The 27,272-nt window shown below is 39.3% G+C and overlaps 1 protein-coding gene across 8 annotated transcripts in view; it reads left to right on the top strand.

Moving 5' to 3' along the window:
- Positions 1 to 27,272, top strand: part of NCOA7 (nuclear receptor coactivator 7) — a 153,797-nt gene that overhangs the window by 69,846 nt on the left and 56,679 nt on the right. For 7 of the 8 annotated variants that reach the window (XM_032407933.1, XM_032407932.1, XM_032407934.1 and 4 more), the window contains 2 exons: positions 7,037 to 7,257; positions 25,683 to 25,762. In XM_032407933.1, the coding sequence (XP_032263824.1) occupies positions 7,037 to 7,257; positions 25,683 to 25,762 (301 nt within the window). The remainder of the gene's footprint in view (positions 1 to 7,036; positions 7,258 to 25,682; positions 25,763 to 27,272) is intronic. The other variant, XM_032407937.1, reaches the window with a different exon arrangement.

The raw sequence follows: 27,272 nt of genomic DNA, 5'->3' as shown, positions 1-27,272 counted from the left end.
GAGATAAGAGCATCCCCAAGTGCATCATCCAATCCAATCATAAGGAAAGTGGGGTCATCCAGTCTCTCCACAAGCCCATGGTTAACCCCAAGGAGTGGGATACACTCTGGCTTTTAAGGAGTGATTTTGTCATCCCAGCCACACAGAATTGGTCAAGGTGATAGTTGAAGGCCTGGACCTAAGGTACGTCAGTCCATTTGCCCTGTTTCCAGCAGAAGAGATCGAACTGATCGATCATACTGAGGTCATGCAGTGCTACAGGAGATCAGTCCTTATTAAATTTTGCAATCCGAATTGTCTCCAGTGGGTTAAAAGGCATTCCAAGGGAGAGTCCTTGGGAACTGAAGAAGAAAGAAGATCCCATGCTCCTAGAAAAGTAGAGAAGGTCCATTATCACGAACCACTCCCCCCTCCCCCCCGACTCCTGGGTGGCATCCCACGCAGAATATGTCAGAGGTTCCTGGTGTCAAAGCAACCCAAGATGTCCCTTGAAGGAAATCACTATGATCACTGCCCTGCCATTAAAGGCCCTGGAGGATGTTAGCGCCGCCCCCCCAACGCTTCCCCATTGCAGTCTAGAATGTGAGTGGACTGAGATATTGTGCCTTGTCTTAAAGACTATGCCACGAAGGCCTTGCCTTATTTTGCCTTGCCTTGAAGTCTGTGCCTTATTTTGCTTTGCCTTGAAGAACCTGCTGTTTTTAACCCTTGGAAAACACTAGAAAACTTTTACAAGGGGAAATTACCCAATTTTGTAATTTAAGCAGTTAGTAGGGGACATTGACAGAAAACAGTAAAGCTAGAAATCCATGATGGTCTAAGTGACATTCCATCACAGGTAATTCCTTACAGCTGACTTCCCTAGAAAATGGTCCCCAGTTGGGTTTTAATTCAGTCGGGTACTGGTTTTGGCTGGCTCCAGGTGGGGGTCTCGTGGCTAGACTAGAGATGTGGAGGAGATCACATTAGACCAATGAGGAGGAAACCTTACACGGAAGTCTTAAGACTGGTAGCTGTCCTGGTGACTTAGGTGGCTGTCCCGTGCCCAAGACAGATAACTTTGTATAAGGACAGGAAAAAAGGGCATCAAGTTTCTGGGTCTTATTACCGTTCCGGCTAGGGTACTAACTTCCAGCCGAAAGGCAGGCATTCTCCTCCCTGTAGAGTAGTCACGGGCTGGAGGATTGCAGCCTGAGCAATCAGCATGAAAGTGTTCCAATAAGACCATACTCCTTGAAAAGCCCCTGAAATGAAAGTAAAGGAAGAGAAGAGAAAGTATTCGCTAAGTTTGCACCGAGGCTCAGAGTCCAGATGAGAAGACTGAGCTCCACGCTCAGATGCCAAATGATGTGGAAATGTTGGAATCAGGAGCCCAGGGCCAAGAAAGAATTCTTGAGATGTCTTTGGTGCAAAAAGGTGGTTTTATTAAAGCACGGGGACAGAAGGAGCTGGGCAGAAGGAGCTGCACTGGGGTTGTGAGGAATGACTGACTATATAAGATTATATTCTATCCTGTGGAGGGGGAGGGTGATGTTAGGGTTCCAGGAACTTGAGTCTGTTGATTTCTGGAGATTGCTTTTTTCCTCGTAGATCATTAAGACAGTTGCAAACTGATGGAGACTCCTGTCCTGCATGACTCTGATCTCTATCAGATAACCATTTGTTTTTCCCTTTCCTTTGTTCTAGAGCAGCTAGGAGAGCCTGAGGAATGTCACATGTATCCCACCTGGGGGGAAGAGAGTTGGGGGGTGTTAGCTTATGGTTTGCCCTCAGCTTGCCTTTTGCTCTCTCAACGCTGTGATCTTGGGAAAAGGCCCTAATTTTTCTCAGTCTTTCTTTTCTTATCTGTAATAGGGAGGTAAGATTGCCTACCATTTTGGGCTTCTGTGAGGGTGCGATAATATTTGTAAAGTACATATCGTGGTGTCTGGTTCGTTAGTCAACTCAGTAATAGTTTCTGTTAAGAAGATAGCAGGAGGGGAAGAATGAAGGGGGGGAAATCGGAGGGGGAGACGAACCATGGGAGACTATGGACTCTGAGAAACAAACTGAGGGTTCTAGAGGGGAGGGGGGTGGGAGGATGGGTTAGCCTGGTGATGGGTATTAAAGAGGGCACGTTCTGCGTGGAGCACTGGGTGTTATATGCAAACAATGAATCATGGAACACTACATCAAAAACTAATGATGTAATGTATGGTGATTAACATAATAAAAAAAATAGAAAAAATAATAGTTTCTGTTAGAAGAAACCTCTTTCAAAATTTCATAATTTTTTTTTTTTTAAGATTTTATTTATTTGAGAGAGGGAGATAGCAAGAGAGAGCACAAGCAGTGGGGAGAGAGAGAAGCAGGCTCCACACCAGGCAGGGAGCCCGAGCTGGGGCTCCATCCCAGGACCCTGGGATTATGACCTGAGCAGAAGCAGACGCTTAACTGACTGAGCCACCCAGGCGGCCCACACGTTAGTCTTTGTTAAAGAGCAAAACTCGATTTTTAAAATTTGGCAATATGTGTTAAATTATTCTTAGGTAGGAAGAGACTTCAAAGACTAAATACTTTAAAAAAAATGTTTTTCTGACTAGCTTATATTTATATGTGGTGTAAAATTCAAAAGGCACAAAAGAGAACACAATGAAAAGTAATTTTTCTTATTCTGTCTTTCCCCTTAGCCACTAACATGTGCCAGAAACTCACTTTACCATTTTTTTATGTGTCCCCTTGTAGACATACTCTATGCATATACTAAATAAGTTTAAATATTCAATGATTTCTATCTTCACCCTTCCTTCTAGTCTCTTGCTCATAGGGCTAACTGTTGAATCAATAGCTCTACATACTGTCCAACACTTTCTGTGATGAAAGAAGTGTTCTATGTGTTTGTCACCCACTATGGTGCCCACTAGCACATAAGTCTGTTAAGCTCTTGAAATGTGGCTCTTGCAATTGAAGAACTGAATTTTAAACTTTTATTTAATTTTAATTAATTTTAATAACCACAAGTGGCTGGCTAGTGGTTACCATATTGGACAGTGCTGTGCTAGATATTTATGTCTTCGGCACTTACTAGATACAGAAACTCATGGACCTCAGGTTTTCATCATCTCTCTGGACTATTGTTCATAAGATAATTATTCTTTGTTTTATTATGAAACATGAATTAGGGAAAGAATCATATAGAACTACTAATTTAATATTAATTAAAGAAGTCTGTAGTTTAATGCATTTTAAATTATATGTGGCTAATATATTTTCTTTTTCAATCAAGTATCTAATTAAGGAGATGTGAGAGTTTTTGACACATGCTGCTAATTAAGAAGATGGTGAAATGGCATGTTCGTAGGAGAGCCCTAGCTGGGAGAACAGATCTCAACCAGACAGAGACCAGTTTATTCGCTCATTCATTTGTTCATGCATTTGGGAAAAGCTTCCTGAGTACCTCCTGTGTACCTTGGAGAAGCCCCGGGAGTATGGCATTTTAACAAAACTTACTAGACAAATCCCTGCCTTCAAGAGGCTTTCACTCTAGTGCTCACGAAAGCCTCCTCGAAAGCCTCCTCTCATCTTTAGACTCCTCTCTGTGTTTCATTGCCCTGGATGTCAGAAGCGGCAGAAGAGACCCCTGCAGAGACAAAGCAAGGAACTTGCTCAAGGCCCTGGCTCTGATTGTTGCCAGTATCCTGAACTTATTTCCTTTAGGAAAGGAAAAAGCTTCAGAGGAAAACAGTTTTCATTCAGCAACTAAAAATGCTTTCTTTAGCAGTAACACCTTGTTTATTTCTTCAGTCTACTAACGCTGGGTTGGGTGCTATTTTTAATTTTAAAATTTTAATTTAAAAAAGCCAAGAGATTCCAGAATAAGTCCTTTAACACTCCTTTATGGTAGGGATGGGAAAATAAGCAGCTCAGAATCATGACCCAAGCCACCCTGCTTCATTCTTCTGTGCCTGGGGAAGGTCTGTGATTTCCCTAACTTCTGGCTTTCCTGTTCTCTCGCAAACAGTGACTGCTTCTGAGCGTTAGCATTTCATTTGATATAAGTTCTGTGCTTTTTACCTTTCTGCATTTTAATATTTTTGAATATAAGTACAAATTTTATAATAAAACAAAGAATAATTATCTTGTGAACAGTAGTCCAGAGAGATGATGAAAACCTGAAATGATTCAATGGGAGCAGAGATCAAGAAGAGAAGGTGAATTTGAGAGGGAAGGATTTAGGAAACAGAACTGATAGGGCTTGGTTACAGTAGTGAGGGGAGATTGAATAATAAAACTTGTTTTATGTAATTATGATCTCTTAAAGAAAGATAAATGCAGCATAACAAAATAAAGGTGGGTTTTAGGACTTGTATTCACAGCTATCAAATATAAATATGTCTCATTGTTTACAGTCATTCATCTGCTGAACATGATTTGCTAAGTATTTTTTTGGTGCACAGTATAAATCTACATTTGGGGTCATTAGAAAAAGCTTGGTTTCTTTTCTTGTGTAACCTTTTGTTTTCAGTTTACCTTAATTTAGTGATGACAAAACCCTTTTGTGAGAATGTCTTACCATGGTAGATACTGACTTGCAGAACAGCAGAGAAGGCTTAAACAGGAACATTTGAAGAGCATTAACTATACCACGTACGTCAGATGGCAGTTAGTCCCTCTTAGACAAGGCGTTAAAAATGTATTCCCTGCTTTGAAGGAAGGATTTTTACAGTGGGCTTCCCGAACTCACATCTGATTTCCAGTTATGAGCTCAGAATGTTATAGTCGTGTTGATAAACTCCAGAGAAACAAATTCTCATGAGTGCTCTAGTCAAAATAAAAGATGTAGCTGATTGTAAAATTAGTGAAGTATTAAATTGGATTCTGTTTTCTGTTAAACAAGTTTGGTATTGTTATTTTCTAGGGTTTTTTTTTTTGTTTTTTTGGAGAAAAACAGCTACTTTGGGCTGTAAGTGTTGACAGTAATGGTCTGTGCAGAACAGAGGCAAATGAATAAAATGATATACCCCGTTTTGTTATTTCCACGTGTGAAAACCAGTCTCTAATGAGATGTCCCCAGACAGTGCTGCTCATCAAAACATGTGCCCTAGATCTGAGTGAGTTTAATGATCATGGGGACCGCAAAATGAGGACATTTAAATCAACTTAAAGTGGAAAAATCCAAAAGAGCAAGAAGCAGCATATTTCAGGCTGCATAGAATTAATTTTTGACTCCTCTTTTCTCTCCTCCTGGAAGGAATGATTTTTGGAAGTGGGCAATAAGGTTCATCTCAAGCGTGGTTTTGATAAGCCACTGTGTCAGAACACCAGTCCATCCATAGCCAGCTTTGGACACAGGTATCAGCTCTGTGCCTAGACCCCCCCAAGCGAAGTGCTGGTTTCTGTACGATATCTAGGTCATTACGGCGTTATGCATACTAATTTCAGCCTCACATAGTAATCTTGATCAAGAGAGAAATTGTTTTATTAGGAACATTATCTGACTCAACATTGCAAAGAGCCACCCACTCTTACCAGAAATAATAAAAAAAATTAAACAGTTTAAAATCTGAGGTTAGAAAATGAAGTGTCTGTTGAAGTCCTTTTTATGAGTTTCCAGTTTGGTTTGGTTTGGTGTGGTTTTTAATAGGTAAACATAAAAAGATAGCGAAACTAAGCGATGGGGAGGGTATTCATCTATGATTTTTGTCCAGCTGCCCTTTCTCCTAGGCCATATGCTCATTTATTAGCCAATGAAATCTAAGAACATGGCTGCTAAGTGTTCAATGAATTACAGCCTAGTTGAAATATTTTGTTAGAATATGACACCTTATTTCCAAAGCTGAATGGGTCATGTATCCTTAGTTCTCATGTCATTATATGATTTATGAGGGGATATTTTACTATTTCTGTTTCTGTTTGTTTGTGTTATATGTTGGCATAGATTATCTCAATTGATCCTAATAAAAGACAATGAGGGTCTCTTACTTAACGAGGGACCTCTCCAAATTGTTAAATGGATTTGTTCAATGTCACAAAACAAAGAAGCAGAAAATCTAACCTTGGTCCCTTTGCTACCCGCTAGGTATCTCATTTTCCTCCCAAAACATTTCCTTATTCTTGCCCAACATCAAATTGTATAGATGCTCAAGAGAGCAAAGGAACTAGACATACATGTATAAGAGATAGCTGGCCATGTGTAAACAGAAAGGGAACGAGCAAAAAGAGTCCTAATTAAAAATATTTACATAGGAGCAGACTGCCACATATACTAGAGGCCAGAACCCTTGTTCTCTACCTTCTGGTAAGGTAAAGGCATTCTTCAGAAGGGCTGGTAAGTATGGAGTGACACATCAATTAGAGTGATACATCAGTTGGAAAATATTTTGAGTTATTGGATTTCACCAAGTATAGTAAACTTCATCTCTCTGACTTAGGAGTAAGGAATTAAAAACATCAGATATGTTAACTGTGTATCAGCTATTAGTGATCAGAATGATAACTTTATATATTGTCATTATGGCATTTTCTGTCTCAGGGAATGTAGCTCTTTCTTCAGTACTACTGTCATATGTATAAAGGAAAAGAATTGCTCAGACCTGAACCAGTTCGCCAAACTTTTATACTCAGTGTGTGAATCAATTATAAAGGATTTAGTTTTACAAATGTGTTTGCCCACTGAAAACCGAAATTCACTCTCTCTCTCTTTTTTAATGTAACACTGCAAACATGGCAGCCATATATTTTGATTAAGAAAATGCTCAACATTTAATAGCCTGTAGAAGAATCTAGTTTTTCCCCAGGCCTGGAGGATTTCCTAATAATTTTCTGAGATGTAAGTATTGAGGATATAAAGTTGAGGAAATGCTACAGGTCTCCATGTAAGAATTTTTAAGTGATTAGGAAAGAAAAAAAATAACAGGAAAATGTGATTAACAGCAATATAAAGAAAGTGTTTTCTCTATCAGTTAATTAGTTTCTGAAAGCCCAACAGCATGAAACTAATATAATTCCTCCTAGAAAATCATTTCTCCAATGTTTTCCCTTTTTTTCCCATTCCTAGATTGAAAAAGAAAAAACAAGCCAAACAAAATGCAGAGACAGCCTCAGCTATTGCTACAAGGACCCATACTGGAAAAGAGGATGCTAAAACAGTCATTTTAGAACAAGACAAATGCAACATTGCTGTAGAAGAGGAATATATTACTGATGAGAAAAAAAAGAGAAAAAATAATCAGTTAAAGGAGATCAGGCGTACAGAACTAAAGAGATATTATAGTACTGGTGAGTATCGGTGGCAATACTACAGTATTTTCATTTAAAATAGGGGCGCCTCAGTCAGTCAAGTGTCCGACTCTTGATTTTTGCTCAGGTCGTGATCTCAGGGTTGTGAGATCGAGGTCTGTGTTGGGCTCTGTGCTGAGTGTGGAGACGGCTTAATATTCTCTCTCACTCTCCCCCTGCCCCCCTTCTCTCTCTCTCTCCCTCTCTAAAAAACAACAACAACAACAAAAAAAAAAACAAAACAAAAACAACTAGTAATTTTTAAAAGACTTAATTTATAACTGCTCATCATCATTATAATAATAACAGTAGCAGTTTAGTGAGCACTATGATGTACCACCCACCCTTGTTTTATATACATAGTCTTGTGTAAAGACCAAGTCTTGTGTAAAGGGACATAATTTGGTGTGTCTCATTTAACTTTGTGTTTCCAGGATCTAGCACCTAGTGTGTGCTAATAAATATCTATCCAGTGGATGGTCACCTTCCCTCTATGAGAAATATTTTTTTTAATGTATGTAGACATATCCATAAATATGTTGCTGGAAATGCCTGAACTGTTTGGCATCAGCTGGGCAATAGAAAATTGTGGAGAAATGGCCTAGCATCCATCAGTTAAAAAAAAACAAACAAACACAACTTGAGAGTTTTAGTTAAGGGATTTTTTTTTTTTTTTAAGGTATCTCTACACCCAGTGTGGGGCTCAGACTCTCAACCCCAAGATCAGGAGTCACATGCTCCACCAATTGAGCCAGCCAGGCACCCTTAGTTAAGGGGAATTTTAAAAGAAGGCTGCAATATTCTGTAGTTTCTCAGAGTATTCATTGCATCTGAAACTGCATTAACAGAAGTGGCATAGCTAGCATGAGGGAGGTGATAACCCTGCTTTACTGGGATCATCCATTTCACACCTACTGCCCCTGTCACATGCAGGGCTGGGGTATGTCAGAAGAGCGTGCAAAGAAAGGGAAGCGGGAGTCAAACCTTGATGTGGCACACAGGGTACACGATACTAAGATCGCTAGGCTAAGGGACAAGACGGCGTCTCTGAGAACGGACTGCAGGACAGTATGTGAAATGTGCTCTTGCAGCAGATTCTTCCAGGGGCCCCACATTTGGTCGTGGTTAATGCCAGAGGTACTGGAAGACAGGTCTTGTCTCCATGTTTAATAGAACTTTCTAGCAGTGCTCATCAAAGATAAAATGGGCTGCTTCTGCTGGCATTGCTCCAGCAGAAGGTAGATGAGGTACCTGCTGCGGAGAGTCCACATTGCAATTATATCATACATGGGTGATAATGTGATTACATCATGTCTTACACAGCTCAATGGATGCTTTTAATCTCAAACCACTTAGTGTTTTATAAAAAGCTGTAACTGTCACCTATTGAAAGAAACTTCTGTGTGATTAATAGACTTGCCTTAAAATTTAAAGTGTTGAGTATTACTCCTTCTTTCCAAAAAGAGGAAGAGGATTAAGGAGAATCGCATTTCTCATTTTCTTTTACATATGATTTGTGCACCTTGGAGATTTGAAAATGTGTGGTTTTGAATAGTTGTGCGGCTTAAAATATTATCTTTTTTTTACCTTTATTATAAATGCTGTTGCTTAAGAAGTATTTTAAAGTGGAGATATTTTGGGGCCCCTGGGTGGCTCAGTCGTTAAGTGTCTGCCTTCGGCTCAGGTCCTGATCCCGGGGTCCTGGGATCGGGCCCCGCATCGGGCTCCCTGCTCGGCGGGAAGCCTGCTTCTCCCTCTCCCACTCCCCCTGCTTGTGTTCCCTCTCTTGCTGTCTCTCTCTGACAAATAAATAAATAAAATCTTTAAAAAAATAAAATAAAGTGGAGATATTTTGCTCTGTAGGGTTTCCCTGAAAGAGGCTGGTAGAGCCCTGTTGGCTGAGGTTTCTTTTAGTCAGGACGCTATACTAACTGTAGATGATGTGTTAGGATAGCTTTTAACGTGCTGCACTCTGTTGCACGTGTAATGCTTTGAATCTGAAAGAATACCTTTCATTCTGCTCTTTACCTAACCAACTCTCACTTGACCACAGAATCGGGTCAGCCATCATTTCTCACAGGAAGCCCTCCCGGTCCGTGGCCAGCTTAGACTCTCCTTCTGCATTGTCATTATGGATTTATTTATCTGCTTTCCTATTTATAGGCTGTCTTCACATGGACCCTGTATTATTAGCTTGGTGTAGTATCTGAGTTACAGGTGTTCCTTAAATGTGCATCGAGGGTATGAACTAATACATAGATGAATGAATACTGTTTCAATTTGCTTGAGTTTCATGAAAATTCTGGAAGGATACAGGTGGCAGTACAGTAGTTGGGTCAGAATTAGTCTGTGATTTTCTAGACTGGTCTCGAGATCAGTCTAGATGGCATCATAGTTTTTCATCTGCTCTCAAGAATGGCGATGATCATATGATACGTGTCTTTCTCTGGTTGACTTATTTCGAAGATAGCAGGAAGGGAAAAATAAAGGGGGGGAATCGGAGGGTGAGAAGAACCATGAGAGACTATGGACTCTGAGAAACAAACTGAGGGTTCTAGAGGGGAGGGGGGTGGGGGGATGGGTTAGCCTGGTGAAGGCACGTATTGCATGGAGCACTGGGTGTTACACGCAAACAATGAATCATGGAGCACTACATCAAAAACTAATGATGTAATGTATGGTGATTAACATAACATAATAAAATTAAATTTAAAAAAAAAGAATGGCAATGATCATTGGTTTGGAGGTTCGGGGCCTTCCCTTAGGAGAATTCAGTGCTTAGGTAAAACCACTAGATGGCCATTGAATTCCAGAGTTCTTTGTCCTTTTCACTTCCCTCTCTAGCTGACAAACACCCACGTGGGCAGGCCTGCTTGGTCTGATAGGGCTGACCTGGCATATTCCTAGAGTTCCATCCCAGGGTGGTGTTCTGTACCACTAGGTGGAGTAGTAGGCCTCAACTCAAGAGTAATCCCATTTCTATTTCGTGGCTCTAGTCTGAGGAGAAGAGACACTAAAATGGGAGGTTCTTTTCAGCCACACTAAGGATTTGGACTTGGCTGGCGTCTATGGAGAGCTGTTCAGGGAACTGCATTAATTGTGTGACGTTGGGTAGAAGTCAGCTTGAAATCAGGTGGAGCTGGTTGGAGACTGGGGCAGAGGGGAGAGGGCACCCTACGGAGAGATTTTGCTCATAGAATCAGCAGTATTTGGTGACCATTCTAGTGTGTGAGGGACAAAAAGAACAGAGTCAAGAATTGACAAACTGGAAAACTCAAGAAGGAAAAAAGAGTTCAATGTCAGTTTGTGTTTGGAGATGTTTTTGAGGTGCCAAGTGGATTTGTCCAAAGGGGCCTCGATTTCAGGTGAGAGGCCTAGAAATTGCTGCTTAAAGGTGTGACATAAATCCACACATGTCAGAGAAAAAACAGGGAATGAAGAGAGTCAAAACAAGAAGTTAATGGAGGACACATGATAATGAAAGTAGAAAAACAGACTGGAAGAACCTATAACAATATGTTGATAATCGTTTTCTCAGAGTACAGAAATTGCAAGGGAGTTTTGTTTTCTTCACTTTTTTTTTTTTTTTTTACATATTATACATTTTACAGTTATTTTTAATGTTAATCGAAAAATACAGAAAAATGAGTAACAGTAAACCCCAGGGCTTTGCAAAAAGATCATTAAACAAATGTAAAGTTCTATGATCAATAAAGGAGGAACATAGTAACTTTCTATAGGTATCTATTTGCACATCACTAACATCTACCTAATCTAAGGAACAAAATGATGTTTTTACTTGTTGAATTAGATTTATCTGTGCCTCATGTAAGCCTCGGGTAACAATTCATTGCTATCTCCTGACACTTAGAAAACACAACAGTTAGTTATCTATAAAAGATTAGTTATGGAAAGATCGAGTCACTGCAGTTGCCCCATTCTAGCAAAATGGTGCAGATTCTAAAAATGTTTTGTTTCTGAGAGGGGAGCAGGAAAATGGAAGTGAAGTAATTACAGGGAGGCAGATGGTATCAGGTAAATCTAGATCCAACACCTAGTGTAGCACCTGGCACACAGTAAACATCCCAGAAACCCCCAAAAGCTTCTAGAATATGTGAAGGCAACTCTTCTGTGCTTGCACTTGTATTTACTGATACCTAGGAGTCTTTCTAAACTTACATTTATTTATGTGAATTCTTAAGGAATTATTTGATAATAGTGTATCTTAATATATTTTTCAAAATTAGCTATTAAGTTATAATTAAGTTTGACACAGTTATGTTGGAATGTGTACATGTTTCTTTTGTCTCATCCATGTTACAATATCAAAATATATTTATCAAAAATTCTTTTGTATTAAAGGAATGAATTATTCCTTAATTTAGAATAACGTACATCCTTCCTTCTGTGGAAGTAGAGATGGGAAGGGGAATTTTACAAATTGGGTAATGTCTCAGTAGGAAATTTCTTTAACTGAAACACAGGTATGCAGCTGTAAGATTTGAAAAAGGATAGAGAAATTTTACAAATAAGGGAGGCAAGCCTAAATTGGAATAAAATATATTATTAGGATTTTGTAGTGTTTTAGCATAAAAGATTAATACTAAAAAACCTTGCTAGTGAAGTAGATATTTTAAGAGAACTGGGAGGTTATTTTACCAAACAGAAAACACTTAAGTAAGAGTATAGCCAGTTTTGTGATTATCACGAAGTCAAAGATTTATTTAGAGAACCTCTGCAGTGTAAAGAATGAATTTAGCTTTCAATAATAAATCTGTAATGTCTCTATTAATCATTTCAAATCATAGTTTTTCCTCCTAAATTCAAAAGAAACTTGGTAAGAATAAAATAATAAGTGAGATTGTCTACTTGTCCTTTTTAAATATTTTTAGGTTTTGCTACAACATGAAAGTTACCAATTGATGAATTATTTTCCACAATGCAACCCTGACACTTTTCCTTACACAGATTATTTTTTCAGAGTTGTTTTAACCACACGTGTGAAGATTTCTTATCTGTCATTTCTCTTTGTTTCACATAAGAAGTTCAGAAAGCCGAAGTTATGTTATGATAAATGAATTCCCAAGCATAAAAGTAGGTCAAACCACAACATAATAGCATTGCCTTGTACTCACAGGTAATGATCGTTCTGGTACTTTAGAGCTCAAAGAATCACAGAATACAGAATTAAAATGGACTTTAATATGGAGAGAGGATATCAAGAACCAAATTAATGTTTTTTTAAAGATTTATTTATTTGAGAGAGAACATGCCAGTGGGGGGAGGGGCAGAGGGAGAGGAGAAAGAGAATCTTAAGCAGACTCCGCACTGAGCTCAGAACCCAACGTGGGGCTCAATCCCATGACCCTGAGATCATGACCTGAGCCGAAATCAAGAGTCGGATGTTCAACCGACTGAGTCACCCTGAATTCGTGTTTTTTAAATCAGGCAGAATATAGAGATTTGAGGGACTTGGGTATAAAATAAATTGAAATTATTAGGATGGAAATAATTAGACCTGTGCTTCTTGGGGCTGTCAAGGAAGTCTGATTAATGTTTAAGTGAAGTCATACTGTGAAAACCTAGGTGGTGCACAAAACAAACCTGATAGGTACCTCCAGAATGCACAGGATTGTTGAGGAAGGAATGCAAATGGTAAGAGAGAAGATGACAGATAATGGGAGGCGTGAGTGAAGAGTCTAAGAATCAAAGGTGTTCTTGGTGAAGAGTCAAAACAATGGGGAAAAATGTAGTAATCAAACATAGCATAAGACTTTCATACCAGACTTTGGAAATCAAAAGAACTCACCATATTTAGGCAGAATGAGGGGGTAAGACTCAGCATGTAGAAAAACTATGGCAGATGTTTACAGGTCATGGATAAATGGTAAAAACAGTCTTTTTTAAAAATGTTAGGTACGGGGCATCTGGGTGGCTCAGTCGGTTAAGCGTCTGCCTTCAGCTCAGGTCATGATTCCGGGGTCCTGGGATCGAGTCCTGCCTTGGGCTCCCTGCTCAGTGGGGAGTCTGCTCCCTCTCCCTCTGCTGCTCTCTCTCTCTCTGTCAAATAAATAAATAAAATCTTTAAAAAAAAATTTTTTAGGTACAAAGGAACAAAGAAGAGAGTGAGGCACAAACTTCACAGCAGTGAACACCAAAGGAATGAAATCTTCAGAGTTGTGAAGTAAAAGTTGTTTCTCAAGCTTGAAGACAACAGGATATTCTCACACATACTCAGTCACAGGAAAAATACCATTTATGTTATACTGTTCCTAACAAAGTTACTGAGTGGGAGAGACATTTTTTTCTGAGACACACATCAAAATCTAATCCTCAAAAATGAAAAGTTATTTTATGAAAGAATTGGTGATGAGCATTGCAACTAATTAAACATAAAATTAAAAATACATAACCATTGCAAATATGGTTAAAAGCATGAATATAAAAATTTTAAAAATGTAAAAAGCATTGAGTACAAAAAGGTGTTATCTTTTTTCAGCTTTATTGACATTGATATACCATTGTATAAGTTTAAGTTATACAGCATGTTGACTTGATACATGTATATATTGCAAAATGATTATCACCATAGCTTTAGCTAACACCTCCATCGGGTCACATAATTACCATTTCTTTTTTGTGGTGAGAATTTTTAAGATCCATTTTTTTAGCAACTTTCAAATGTATAATACAGTATTATTAACTGTGATCACCATGCTGTACGTTAGGTCCTCAAACCTTACTCATCTTAGAACTGGAAGTTTGCACTCTTTGGCCAACATCTACCTATCCTCCAGCCCCTGGTAACCTGAGAGTGATCAAGAGACATTCCTTCCTTTTCCTCTTCCAGTGTCAGCACTCCCATTAATGCAGTATATTGTAATCCATTCTTGTCATTGTTGAAGCAAAAAGTACGGTCACTGAACCAAACAGCTATGTTTTAAAAAACCTTTTGTACTAGAGCTAGATCTGAGTCTAGTCCTATTAAAATTGATCTGTTTAGTCCAAATATTGTTCCCTGATTAATCTGTCATATCATATTTGTATTAGGAGAAATCTCAATGTGATTTGGGCTGAAAAAAGGACAACAGATCAGACTAAATATGGTCAGTGATTTTTCAGCTTGAGCAATTTGATTGAAAAATCAAATTAGAAGTGAACTGGGGAAAGGGCAAAGGAAAAATGCTCCAATACATTGATGGTGGGACGGTAACGTGGTCAAACCTTTCTAGAAGGCAGTAACCATTGTTATCAAGAGACTTACCTTTTCCATACCCTTTGACCCAACAATTCTGTTTGTAGAAATTCACCCTAAGGAACCAGTCATGAGCGTATTAGAAGATTCAAATACAGTGACTATCATTTCATTGTTTTATTTATTATTTATTTTATTACATTATTTATTTATACTTTAAGTTTTTATTTTAATTCCAGTTAACGTACAGTGTTATATTAGTTTCAGGTGTACAATATAGTAATTGAACAGTTCCATACATTATCTGGTGCTCATCACAAGTGCATTCCTTCATCCCCATCCCGTATTTAACTCATCCCCCCAACCTGCTACCCTCTGTTTTTTCCCCTTTTGCTCATTTGTTTCTTAAATTCCACATATGAGTGAAATCATGGTATTTGTCTTTCTCAGTCTGACTTATTTCACTTAGCATTATACTCTCTAGCTCTCTCCATGTCATTGCAAATAGCAAGATTTCATTCTGTTTTATGGCTGAATAATATTCCATTATGTAAATATACCACATCTTCTTCATTGCGTTGTTTTAAATAGTGGGAAAATAAAAATAAATGACATAAAATGGAAGACTATGTGCTATTTTTAAGTGATGTAGAAAAACACTGTGGGAAATTTTCACAAAATATTGTTATGGTAGGAAAGCAGGTTGGCAGTGTGTATAGATTATGATTCCATTTCTGTTTAAATAACTCCCCTATATACAGACAAAAAGGGAGATGGAGAACTGCTGGCCTGATAGTCACCAGAATGCAAACATTGGTTCCTTCTGAATAGGGGTAACATGGGTGATTTTGTATTTTCTTCCCGTGTTCAACGGTATTTTGTCATGACCATTTATAGTTTGGATTTGTACAGAATTGATCTTTACATTTCTTATTTTCTTCTAAATTTTAAATTTACCCAGCTAAGTTTTTGATCCATTTATATACATATAAAAAAAAGCTACCTTGAGTTTTTGGATGGTAGGACAGAACAGCGGCAGGTACCAGGAAGAGCAGAAAGAGCCTGTTTTGGATGAGTGTCTCCTGTAGGTTAGATGCTTTATTTCATTATTTAATTTACTAGTAGTCATGATCTAATGCAGGTGGTAGGAGCCTATTTTACAAATGAAAAAAAAAAAAAAACCTAGAAGCTGAGTAACTTACCAGAGGTGCCACTGTGGATTGGTGTAAAGCAGGGATTTGAGCCCAGCTCTCTAGCACAAAAACCCTAAGGAAGCCATTGTACATTGTTCTGCTTCCCCCGAGTCAACTCTGAGAGAGAAAGAAGGCAAAAGTTAAATAAAATTTTAGTGTTTTCTCCATAGCCCCAGGGACATTGTGGTTTCTTAGTAAGGAGAAAAAGTTGATTATACATGGAGTTTCCATTTCCCCTGAGCTAGAGTGTGAATGATGATAAGGTTGAAATTTCTCTCTGGGCTTAACTGCTTAACCTAGTCATATATATAATTACAGTCAACACACTCACCAGTTTTATGGCTGGTATGTCAGAAGCTGACTGGACAACTGAAGTACTCTGTTTGCTTAGATACCTAGTGAGAGGTTAGTTAACTCGTTCCACAAATACTTGAGGGCCTGCTCCCTGCTGAGGATACTAGGCTCTGAGGTAAAGAATTCCACCATAAACAACTCCCCTACCCTTCTTCTTGCATTCTAGATTTTAAATCAGGTGACTGTGACTCACGTTAGTCAAGGACTATATTGCCTGTGGCATGCTTGAAGGAAGGAGAACATCTGCATGGCATTACCCTTTGTGTCAACAGAGGAGAAAACATGGAGTTCATATTTAGTATAGTCCGTTCTTCCTCACATCCCTGCCCTCTCCATGAAGGTTGCTCATGACACACCTTTTAAAAAATTTTATTGTAACAGTTTATGATTCAGGTGTTCCAAAAGTTACCCTTACGATGCTAAATAATAATATTTAATATTTTCATTGCACTCTTGACAGAATGAGGCCAATAATTTCAGAAGTCTGTATCACCGATAGAGAACATATTCTTTAAGCAAATACAAATCCTGTATTTTTCTTCAAGGACATTTCTAACTTTATATTTTTAACTATTAAATCTTTAATCTATCTGCATTGATTTAAGAGTGATCTAGATTTTTCTCCAAATCTTAACTGGTGTTCACCCAACCTCATTTAATAGTAATCCTTAAGGTTTCCTGAGTCCTTTGTTTCACACATTGTGGAGTGCTTTACCTTAATCGAATTGCCTTATGTAAGCCTTACAGTAACTCTGTGGGAGTCCAATTGGTATCCCCATTTATTTATTTTTAATTTGTGTGTGTGTGTGTGTTTTTTAAGTAGGCTCCACGCCCAATGTGGGGCTTGAACTCAGGACCCTGAGATCAAGAGTCACATGCTCTATTGACTGAACCAGCCAGGCACCCCTGTATCCCCATTTTACATGCTGGGAAACTGTCTTTGATTAAGTTACTTACTCACACAGTGAGCCAGGGCAGACCAGTACTGTCATTCAGTCTGTCTGATGCCAAAGCCTCCTCTCTAACATGAAGTTACATGACATTTATGGGAAAAGCCAGTCTTTTCTTACTGGTTTATAAAGGCATTTTTGTGTTACATTAAATTCCTTCAATATAGTTCTGATTTTTGATAATTCACCACATTTTTTTAATTGCTATGGCTTTGTAATCATTTAACATAATACAGGGTTCCTACTGTCTTAATTTTAATTGCTTTGGCTTTATAATCATTTGTTTTAACATCAATACAGGGTTCCTACTATCATTTTTCTTTTAAAAATAATTTTGGATAGTCTTATGATGTATTTATGCTTCCAGAGAAATATGATGATCAATTTGGCATGTTTCCCTTCTCCAAAAAAAATTTTTTTTATTTGAATTGTGTTTAATTTAAACATTAATTTGAAGAGAAAGTGAAATATTTACAAGAATGAGATTTCCAATTTAGGAACGTTATATATACCTCCCGTTATTCAAGCTTCCATTTAAAATTACAGTAAACCTTTTAAAATTTACATATATATATATACACACACATATATATATACACACACATATATATATTGCAATTATCTCATTATATTTATTCCTAGACATTTTCTAGTTTCGTACTATTACGGCCTGGGACTTTTCAAAACACACTTCTATCACAAATATAAAAGACTATTATATCTGGCCACCTTACTGAACAATTTCATGATATTCTGGATATTTTTATGATGTTGGTTCTTTAAGTAGACACTTCATCTGCTAATAAACAAAATGTCATTGCTTTTCAGTATGTAAAACTCTTTTATCTTTTCCTTTGACGAGGGATTCCGAAACACGGTTGAGTATAAACCATGGTAGTAGGAATTCTTGTATTTATATTGGTGTTTTAATATTTGCTTTCAGTTTCTGCTATAAGCGCTCATCTCAGTTGCCTTGCCCCAGGTATGCTTTTGGAGAGTTTCGGGCTTTATTTCTAAGGAGACGGTTGGTGAACAAGCGAGGACACATTCCATGCAGGTGCAGGCGTTTTCTCAGTGCTGTGAAAGGTGGCCTCCAAAGAATGGCAGAGAGTCTCTCTTCAGCCTCGGGAGTTCCAGACTGCCGGCCTCTGCTGTGTTTGTAGTGTTGCTGCTTTCATCTCCATGACAAAGGTTTATTTTTATTACCTTAAATTCTTGTGGTGTAGTCTTGTATCATCCTGGGTTGGCCGCTTTGTTACAGTTTAGCGGATTGGGAGTTGTTCTGCCCAGAAGTCTTAAACGCTTTGCTGGAACTGCTCTTAGTCATGTGCCTCCCACAGAACAACAGGACGAGAAGGATAGGGTGGAGCTCCTGCAGTGCCTGAGGGTATTCCGTCCACCGCATACCCTGGAGTCTTTCTTCTAGAAAGTTGGGGTGGGGGAGGGGCCTCACAGGTGCCTTAGTTCAGGCTGTGTTTCGTAAGGAACAAGCCCGGACAGACCAGGAAGTGATCTTAGGAGGTCATTCAGTGCTTCCATTCTCACAGGGAAATTGCTTTTTTAATATACAACTTTTAGGGTTCTGTTGATTTTTCAGGAGCATATTTTTTTAATGAATATCAAAGAGTAACTAAAAGTTCTTCATGTTAAGGAAGTTTACTCCTCTATTTTTAGTTTTCTAACTGGTGTTATTTTTTTAATTTTTTTTTTTAATATAATGGCTGTTTAATTTCATTGAAGGCTTCCTTGGGATGTATCAAAGTGATCGGATCTGGTTTTTCTCTTTTAAACAAGTTATAATCATCTATCATATTAATGTCCTATCACTCCTGTGTTTTGGGAATGAAATCTTTTTGCTTAAGGTTTATAATTCTTTTAATACCCTACTCTATTCAAATTGCTATTAACTTACGTTGACTGCGTTATTATTAATACTAGCATTTGTTAAGCACTTACTGTGTGCCAGGCTCTGAGATAAATGCTGTGCTTGTCATCTCATTTAATCTTTTGAACAACATTATGACGTAGTTCTTCCTTTTACAGATAAGGAAGTGGAGGCTCAAAGATTTCAAATAACTTGGTTAATGTTGCACAGTTGTGAGAACGTATCAGGCTGGCTAGTTGAACTCAGTTCATTCTGACCCCCAAACCAAATTGTAATCAGAAAAATGTTTGGTGACATAAGGGAGATGGCACATGACTTGATTTTTATGGTTAATATCATCAAACTGTCACAGTCAAATGTATCAATTCCCAGTATAGGGATATGCCTGTCATTGGAAGTGGATTCTTCTGTTTATAAATCAGGGTGCCCCTTTCATAGAAAGATCTGGAGAGACATAGACAATTTTTGCCTCTACAAATCCATCTCATTTGGATGCCATGGAAAACTGTCCTCCTTCTTTAGACAAGTTGTTGAGGGTCCTATGCTGTCAGCTCGTGTACCCCCATTCAGATGGTCTTACGACAGAGACAGAAGGAAGGGAGAGAATGGATTGTTCGAGAAGAGTAAGAGGAGAGTACACCCACACACCAGTTAAGTGTAAGGCCAGGACAGAACTGGCCCTGAGACTTTCACATTCTGTTTGTGCTTACTCAGACAATTGATAACAGAAAAAAAAGGCTATATACTGTCTTTTCTGTCTTTCCTATATCTATACAGAGATTATGGAATCAAGATCCAGGGAATTCACAGTTGTCTTTTGTCTCTTTTCAAGGGCAGTAGTGAACAATGTCCATTGTCCTGACTTCACCCCATCTCCAGTAGTCTGTGACAGGAGCCCGAAGCTTAGGTTTGAACAACATGGGTATTGCCTTATTCTTGCGTTTTTTTCCTCAGAACCAGAACATCTAGCCAGTGCTGCATTCCTTAACATCCCCTACCCATGCCCCAGCACACTTACAGCTCAGATTACTGCTTGAATCCCCCCAAGTTCCCTCTTTGAATCTGAGCCTCTTTTCCTAAAACCTCGTCGCCACTTGTGGTAGGCAGGTCTGTGTCCTCATTTCCAAAACCTGTTCGGTTACACAGCAAAGGCTGAATTAAAGTTATAGATGGAATTGAGGTTGCTTCATCAGCTGACCTTAAGGAGAGCATCCTGGATTACCCAGGTGTGCCCAGTATAAACCGCAGGGCCCTTAAAAGTGGAAGAGGGAGGCAGAAGGGGGGGGGAGAGCTAGAGAAATGGCACGTGGGGGGGCTCAGTTGGGTGTTGCTGGCTTTTGCAGGTGGAGAAAGGGACCTTGAGCCAATGAAAGCAGCCTCCTTGTAGGAGTTGGAGGAGGCAAGGAAATTAGTCTTTCCCTGGGACCGCCAGACACTGATTTTAGCCCACTGAGACCCATGTCAGACTTGGAACCTACAGATCTGTAAGATACTAAGTTTGTGTTTATTTTTCATGTGGAGGCAACTACATTTGTGATAATTGGTAACAGTAGCAATAGGACAGGAATACATCGGGCCACTCTCCTCGCTGCAGCATCTCAGGGCCCCTCACCTGCCACTGCTCTCGCTTCGCTGCCCTGCTCGTGTGCCCTGCACCCCCCAGGTGGCTGGGGCAGCGCGGTATTTATTTACTCCACACCTGGTCTGTCACCGTGGTGATTAGAGCCCACCCCTTGGTGAAACCGTACTGCTTCTTTCAATATTCACGTCGTTTTGAAACCTTAGTAATTCATTCAAATTTCACAATCCCTTAAGCTCCCAATCCTGTCTTCGCCCCCCGTTTCACTTGAGCGAAAGGCCTTATCCCCACCTTACTGAGCAGGTTAACACCGTCTGTGTTGAGATGCTTCCAGTTTTCACGTCAGGAACTGTGTGGCCTCCCAGGGATCCATTTGTCGGCGTTCGTATCTCCTCCTGTGTGTGGATTTTACACTGGCAGTACGGTGTCTTCCTTTAACTTTAACTTTTCTCCACGTGCACTCACTTTTCCAAGCCTTTTACTCCCCACTCCCAGGAACCACCCTTCTCCTCACTCCCCACATCTAAGCTTTCCTTAGGGTCTGTCCTCAAACCTCAGAGCCTCTTAGAATGTATTCCTGTGGCAGTTGTAACCTCATCCAAGACTTCGCAGACCACCGCTGCAAAGGATTCCTTCACATCCAGCCTTCGTGCCCCTGTAGGCCCTGGACGTCAGCTTCATCTAGCCCCAGTGCACAGAGAGAGAGGAGTCATCTTTCAAGAAACGTGACTAGGATCTCCTCAGATGCACGGGCCAAGAGCCTTGTGTCGCAGACACTCCCAGCCCTCCCCTGGGGTGGAAAGAGAGGAGGCACGACTTGGGGGCAAGGCATCAGGTCCACCTGGGTCAAGGTCAACACGGGTACCCCCACATCCGGGACTTAGGAGAAATGAGAGGGGCTGGGCTAAGGGGCCTTCGTTTCTCTCCTCTAGGGGTCTTATCAGTTTTGTCACAGTTACTTCCTTATTAGGCTGCAAGAAACTGCCTATAAGGCTTTTTTTTCCTGAGGCGGGGCAGTTAGGACGTTCAGTTGCTTTGCTCTGAATGGCTTCTGAGGACCATCTGGCCAAGTTTCCCTTCCGGCAGGATATACTGTTCCTTCATTTGCTCCAGGTTCTCCTAAGCAGGGGGAGGGTCCAACCTTGTGTAAATATAAGGGTCTGAGGAGGCTGAAGCAGAAAGTAAAGGTGTCAGTATCACTGGGAGATCCTTCCATCCTGGGAGATGGTGATGGGCCCTCCCCTGAAACACTGGAGGTGGAGCCCCATCCTGCAGCACGGCAGAGGAGTACTTGCCCAAGGCAGCTCCTGTTTCTTCTCGGCTCTCTCCAGGGCCAGAAACCTCTCCCGTGCTTCATGGACTACATGCTGCAGAGCCTGTCCAGGTAAGGTATGCAGGACTTCACTTACGGAGATACCTTGCTGGCCATCTTTAAAACGATGCAAAAAAAAAAAAAAAAAAATACGAAGCAGTATGAAGCTTTACCTTGTGCTATTATAAAAAGAAAAAGATTTATTTATTTGAGAGAGAGAGAGAGAGCATGAGCAGGGTGAGGGGCAGAGGGAGAAGCAGACTCCCCACTGAGCAGGGAGCCGGATGCGGGACTGGTTCCGAAGACCCTGGGATCATGACCTGAGCCGAAGGCAGACGCTTAACTGACTGAGCCACCCAGGCGTCCTAACCTTGTGCTGTTGTGAAGACAATTGAATTAGGTCCTTAGAATTAGCCGGTGTTTTGCTGTCTGTACTGAGTCAGTTGTAAAAATGGCTTGTGGCTTTGATAAGTTCATATGATATTCCTGGTGTGATGTTCTGTCAGTGACGATGTTGCCCCTAATCAACCTTGTCAGGCTCATTGACCTAGATTGGGAAGTTCATTCGATCATACGTACCGGGTATCATATTAAGGCACAAGACATCCAAAGATGGGTGGATATCATGTCCTTACCTCAAGAATTTCAAAATCTTAGATTCTGGAGGGAAGGCTTTTCTTTCTCCCTTTATTTATAATGTTACTATGTTTGACTTTTTTCTGGCCTACCCACCTGAGACAAAGGAAAAGTAATTTTTGTACTAATTCAGGTGTACAAGTTAACTTTATCCTGAGAGCGTCAGCCAGCACCTGTTTTTCTTTTGCAGCTGAGCAGTATGGAAACTCATGGTTTGGTGGCTTATGACAGTGTGATCCACTGGGACCAGAAATAATTATGCACAGTTTATGGACAGGCATGGACCCGAAGCTGCCACAGATGGGAAGAGGATAGGCTCTAGAAATTGGAAGTGCTTACAAAAGGATGGGAAGAGCCTGTTCCGAAAGCAAGAGCACCTACAGTGACACCTGTTTGTAGTGACAAGAGAAGGGCCGGAGGGTGGGCCAGAGAGTAGAGCTGCCTGGTGATGGGTATTAAAGAGGGCACGTACTGCATGGAGCACTGGGTGTTATATGCAAACAATGAATCGTGGATCACTACATCAAAAACTAATGATGTATGATTAACATAATAAAACATAACATAATAAAATAAAATTTAAAAAAAAAGGATGGAATACCAGATCATAAGCGTTGTAAAGTACTAAGATTGGGTTTTTCATCAGGCTGTGTAAATTCTCCCTATCTGCAGAATCTAGAGATCTGGAGATCTAAAAAACACTGTCTCCTCTTCCTGAAGTAATTTAGATGTGGCCACCTGAGGGTAGGGAGGTCACTTTTTTTATAGTCTGGAGGAATTTCCAGAGGCTCTTTGGTTCTGTGAATGGATCCAATTGAACATAAAAATGACTGGAAAGGGACTCTAATGACAGCATCTATTCCTTTTTTCTTGGTTTTAATATTAATATAAAGGAAGTATTTAAAAGGCAGATCAATACCACATGAATTAACTCTTTATGTTTCTGTGTTACCTTCCGGTTCTCAGTACACTCCTATCTGTCATGTGGATGCAGTGATCTTGTTGATCGAGCGTGGGGTGTGGGAGGTTGTAGGACGTCAGATGTAGAGCGCTGAGCTAATCTTCTTAGTTCATGGCGTATCATCACTGGTCGGAGCTGGGCTCCCTGTTATTTATTCATTAATTTCTTTGTATCCTCATTCCCCACTCCCATTTCTCTCTCTACCGCATGCATTCTACTCTGTTCGGTGTGTAGACTTTTATTTGGATGTGACCTTGAAAAATGTGCAGTTGCTTTGTGTGCATCTATTTTAAATATACCTCACAGTATTGTTCTGTACATCCCATTCTTTTTCTCTTGATGTAAACATGCTGCAGTGTGTACTTCTGGCTAGTTATTTCTAATTACTGGCTAGAATCCCAGAGCGTATCTACTACATTTTGCTTACCCTCCAGCTTCCTGCTGTCACCAATGATGCTGTTAGGTACATCCTCCAGCAGGTGACTCGATGATATATATAAAGTATGTACCTCTTGCGAGAGGATGTAGGTCTGTTAGATTGCTGAGTCATATGGACTGTATATATTGAATTTGCTGCAGTGGCTATACCAGCTTACGTTCCTCCTAGCAGTTCACATCTCTGCCAACGCTAAAATTACCCAACTTTCTGATTTTTGCCTTGCTAATAGCTGGAAAATGATGCCTTGTCTTAATTTGCATTTTTCTGATCACATACAAGTTAGAGCATCTTTTCATATAGTTAATTCAATTTTATATTTTTTGTCACTTAAATTTTTATCCATTGCAGTATGTCTCTCTGGTTTTCAATATCTGGGCAGATTATATTAGGATGTATTTAACCATGAGAATTAATTTGAATCATAATGCAGCTGCTAAACCTTAGGTTGACCCGTTTTGACCTATAAAAACAACAAAGTCTATGGCCGAACTTACAATATGTTGTTGGGCATTTCAGTCTTCCCAGATTTTCAGCATTATAAATAAGATTGCATGAACCATATGTTATGATATATGGCAGTTTTCTTCTTTTGAATTTTTCCTTAGGATAAAAATCCCTAAGGGAAAGATTACTGAATCAAAGAATGAACATTTTTATGGCTATTGTTGCATATTGACAAATCACTTTCTAAAAGGGCTTGTGCCCTGTTGGTAGGAATGTAAATTGGTGCAACCACTGTGGAAAACAGTATGGAGCTTCCTCAAAAAATTAAAAATAGAAATACCAGATGATACAGTAATTCCACTACTGAGTATTTACTCAAAGAAAATGAAAACACTAAATCAAAAAGATATATTGTAGCACTATTTACAATAGCCAAGATATGGAAGCAACCCAAGTGTCCACTGATAGATGAATGGATAAAGAAGATGTGGCTGTCATATATATATATATATATATATATATATATATATATATATATACACACACACACACACACACAGAGAGTGAGTGTATGTGTGTAATATTATTCAGCCATAAAAAGTAATGAAATCTTGCCATTTGTGACAACATGGATAGACCTAGAGATGATTATGCTAAGTGAAATAAATCAGAGAAAAAAAAATACCATATGATTCTACTTATATGTGGAATCTGAAAAAACGAATAAATAAAATGGACTCTTAAATACAGAGAACAAATTGGTGGTTGCCAGAGGGGAGGGGGTAGGGAGGATGGGTAAAATAGGTGAAGGAGATGAAGAGGTACAGACTTCCAGTTATAAGATAAATAAGTCACAGGGATGAAAAGTACAACATAGGGAATATAATCAATAATAGTGTAATAACATTGGTGAACACTGAGTAATGTACAGAATTGTTGATTCACTACGTTATTTTAATTACACTTCAATGAAAAAAACAAAAAATAAAAGGGTGGTATTGATTCACATTAGGCATCATGTATATCATAACTATACTAGTTTTACTCTACCTCCATCATTATATATTATCATTTAAACCATTACTTTAATAACTATAAAACATTACCTCATTGTTATTTGTACTATTCGATTATAGTTAACATAAATCATTTATTCAAGTGTTCATTGATGAACAGTACTTTTTTAAGAGTATGGTCTATTTGTGCCTTTAGTCCATTTTTCTAGTTGTGTCTTTTTTTTTTTTAAGTCAGTTTGAAAGTGTTGTATTTTTTTTTTTTTTAAAGATAATTTTAAGTAATCTCTATACACAATGTGGGGATTGAACTCACAACCCTGAGATCAAGAGTCTCATGCTCTACTGATTGAGCCAGCCAAGCATCCTGAAAGTGGGTTTTAATGTCCTGTAGATTACCCTATCCTCTATTTTGCCTTGAAATGAAAATGAAATTATTCATTTATATACATTTTATTCTTCAGATGATAATCAAAACAAAACACATGATAAAAAAGAGAAGAAGATGGTGGTTCAGAAGCCCCATGGTACTATGGAATACACTGTAAGTATAAACAGGAGGTATGAACATTTGTTAATCCCACTGGATTTACCTGATGTTTCCCCATGACACATGCTGCCCCTTAGCTGCATTCCTCTTGTGTGCCCATTAATTAATGAAGCTTCTTAAGACCTGTTCTAGGTCATTTCTCTTCTGTGTTTTCTCTCTGGGCGATCTCATGTAAAACGGTGACTTGAATTACCTTTAATATGCCAGCGATGGCCAGCTTTAGGTCTCATCCCACCCATGCCTTCTGAGTTCCATAACCAGACTCACTTGCCTACTCATCATATCCATTTAGACTTCCAGGCTTGGTATTTTTTCCAAAAAGCAATGGCTCCATTGGCCACACATTTCTGCAAGCCAGAACTTTGTCCTTGACATCTTCTTCCCATGACTCTCCATGTTCATTCTTATCCCCTGTGACCAGCCAGCCAGATCCCTTCATTTTACTCTCTCATAGATTCATGTTCCTTTACATAATTTATCTCAGTTTATTGATTCACTAATGTGATTGTTATTTTAATGTCTGTCTTGTGCCTTAATTCATGGACCCATGGAGAAAGACCCCTTTTTGGTCACCATTGTATTTCTGGGGCTCGCCGGGTACAGGCTGCCATATTGTTGAATCAGTAGATGAATAATGCTGTGCGTGTGTCCATACTGCACCTTCACAGTATGTGCCGTGTGCTCATCTCTCTCCTGCAGCATGAACTCCTGGAGGCCAGGAGCTGTGTCCATTTATCCTAGCTCTGCTACAAAGTGAACACTCAGTTCTAGATTTGTTTTAATTCACTTTGAAGTAGCATTGTTGAGGCGTGTTCTCTGACTTCTAATAAGAAAATAAGTGCTGTTTTCATTGCCTGGTTGGGATTTTCTCCTGTGTATATATTTTCTACTCATTGTTCATATGCTGTGCCAGCCTCTATATAAGGCAAACAGCAAGACCTGATCCTTCCCTGGCATTTCTTTTGGAATGGTAAATGATCTCCAAGCCTTCTAGAATCACACAGGAGAGCCTGGCACAGGCATTTCGTGCTCAGTGTTCTGTGAACATCTCCAGGCATCTTTCTGGGGGTTAAAGGACTAGTCCTTTCCAGAAGGGATTTGGGGTAATTTTTTATTTCACTTTACCACAGTCTACAATATGCTTTTGAACCCCATAACACCTCGCACAGTGCCTTACCTCCTAGTAGGTACTCAAGAAGTGTTGGATTATTTATCATTAAAAACAATATTAACTCTAAAGCCATGTATGTATCCAGCAGTATTACTCACAAGCCCCTCCAAAAAAAATGAGAAGTGGTATTGGCTAGGAGATGCTTCACAAAGTATATACTAAATGATGCAGTGAGAGTAAATAGCAAGCCCCATGTTAACTCCTAGAAACAGGTGATCAAATTAGTAATGCAGCTGTGCCTGCCTGTTTGATTGATAGGTTATGGAGATTAGTTTTACTTGGCAAGTTATTTTTTGTACTTGTCGTTGGAAATAAAAGGTGATTCATACCTTT

This window comes from Phoca vitulina, unplaced genomic scaffold (assembly GCF_004348235.1).
Source record: "Phoca vitulina isolate PV1807 unplaced genomic scaffold, GSC_HSeal_1.0 scaffold9, whole genome shotgun sequence".
In the NCBI taxonomy this organism is placed as follows: Eukaryota; Metazoa; Chordata; class Mammalia; order Carnivora; family Phocidae; genus Phoca; species Phoca vitulina.
Note: the sequence above shows the minus strand (reverse complement) of the source record. Positions and strands in the feature narration are given on the sequence as shown.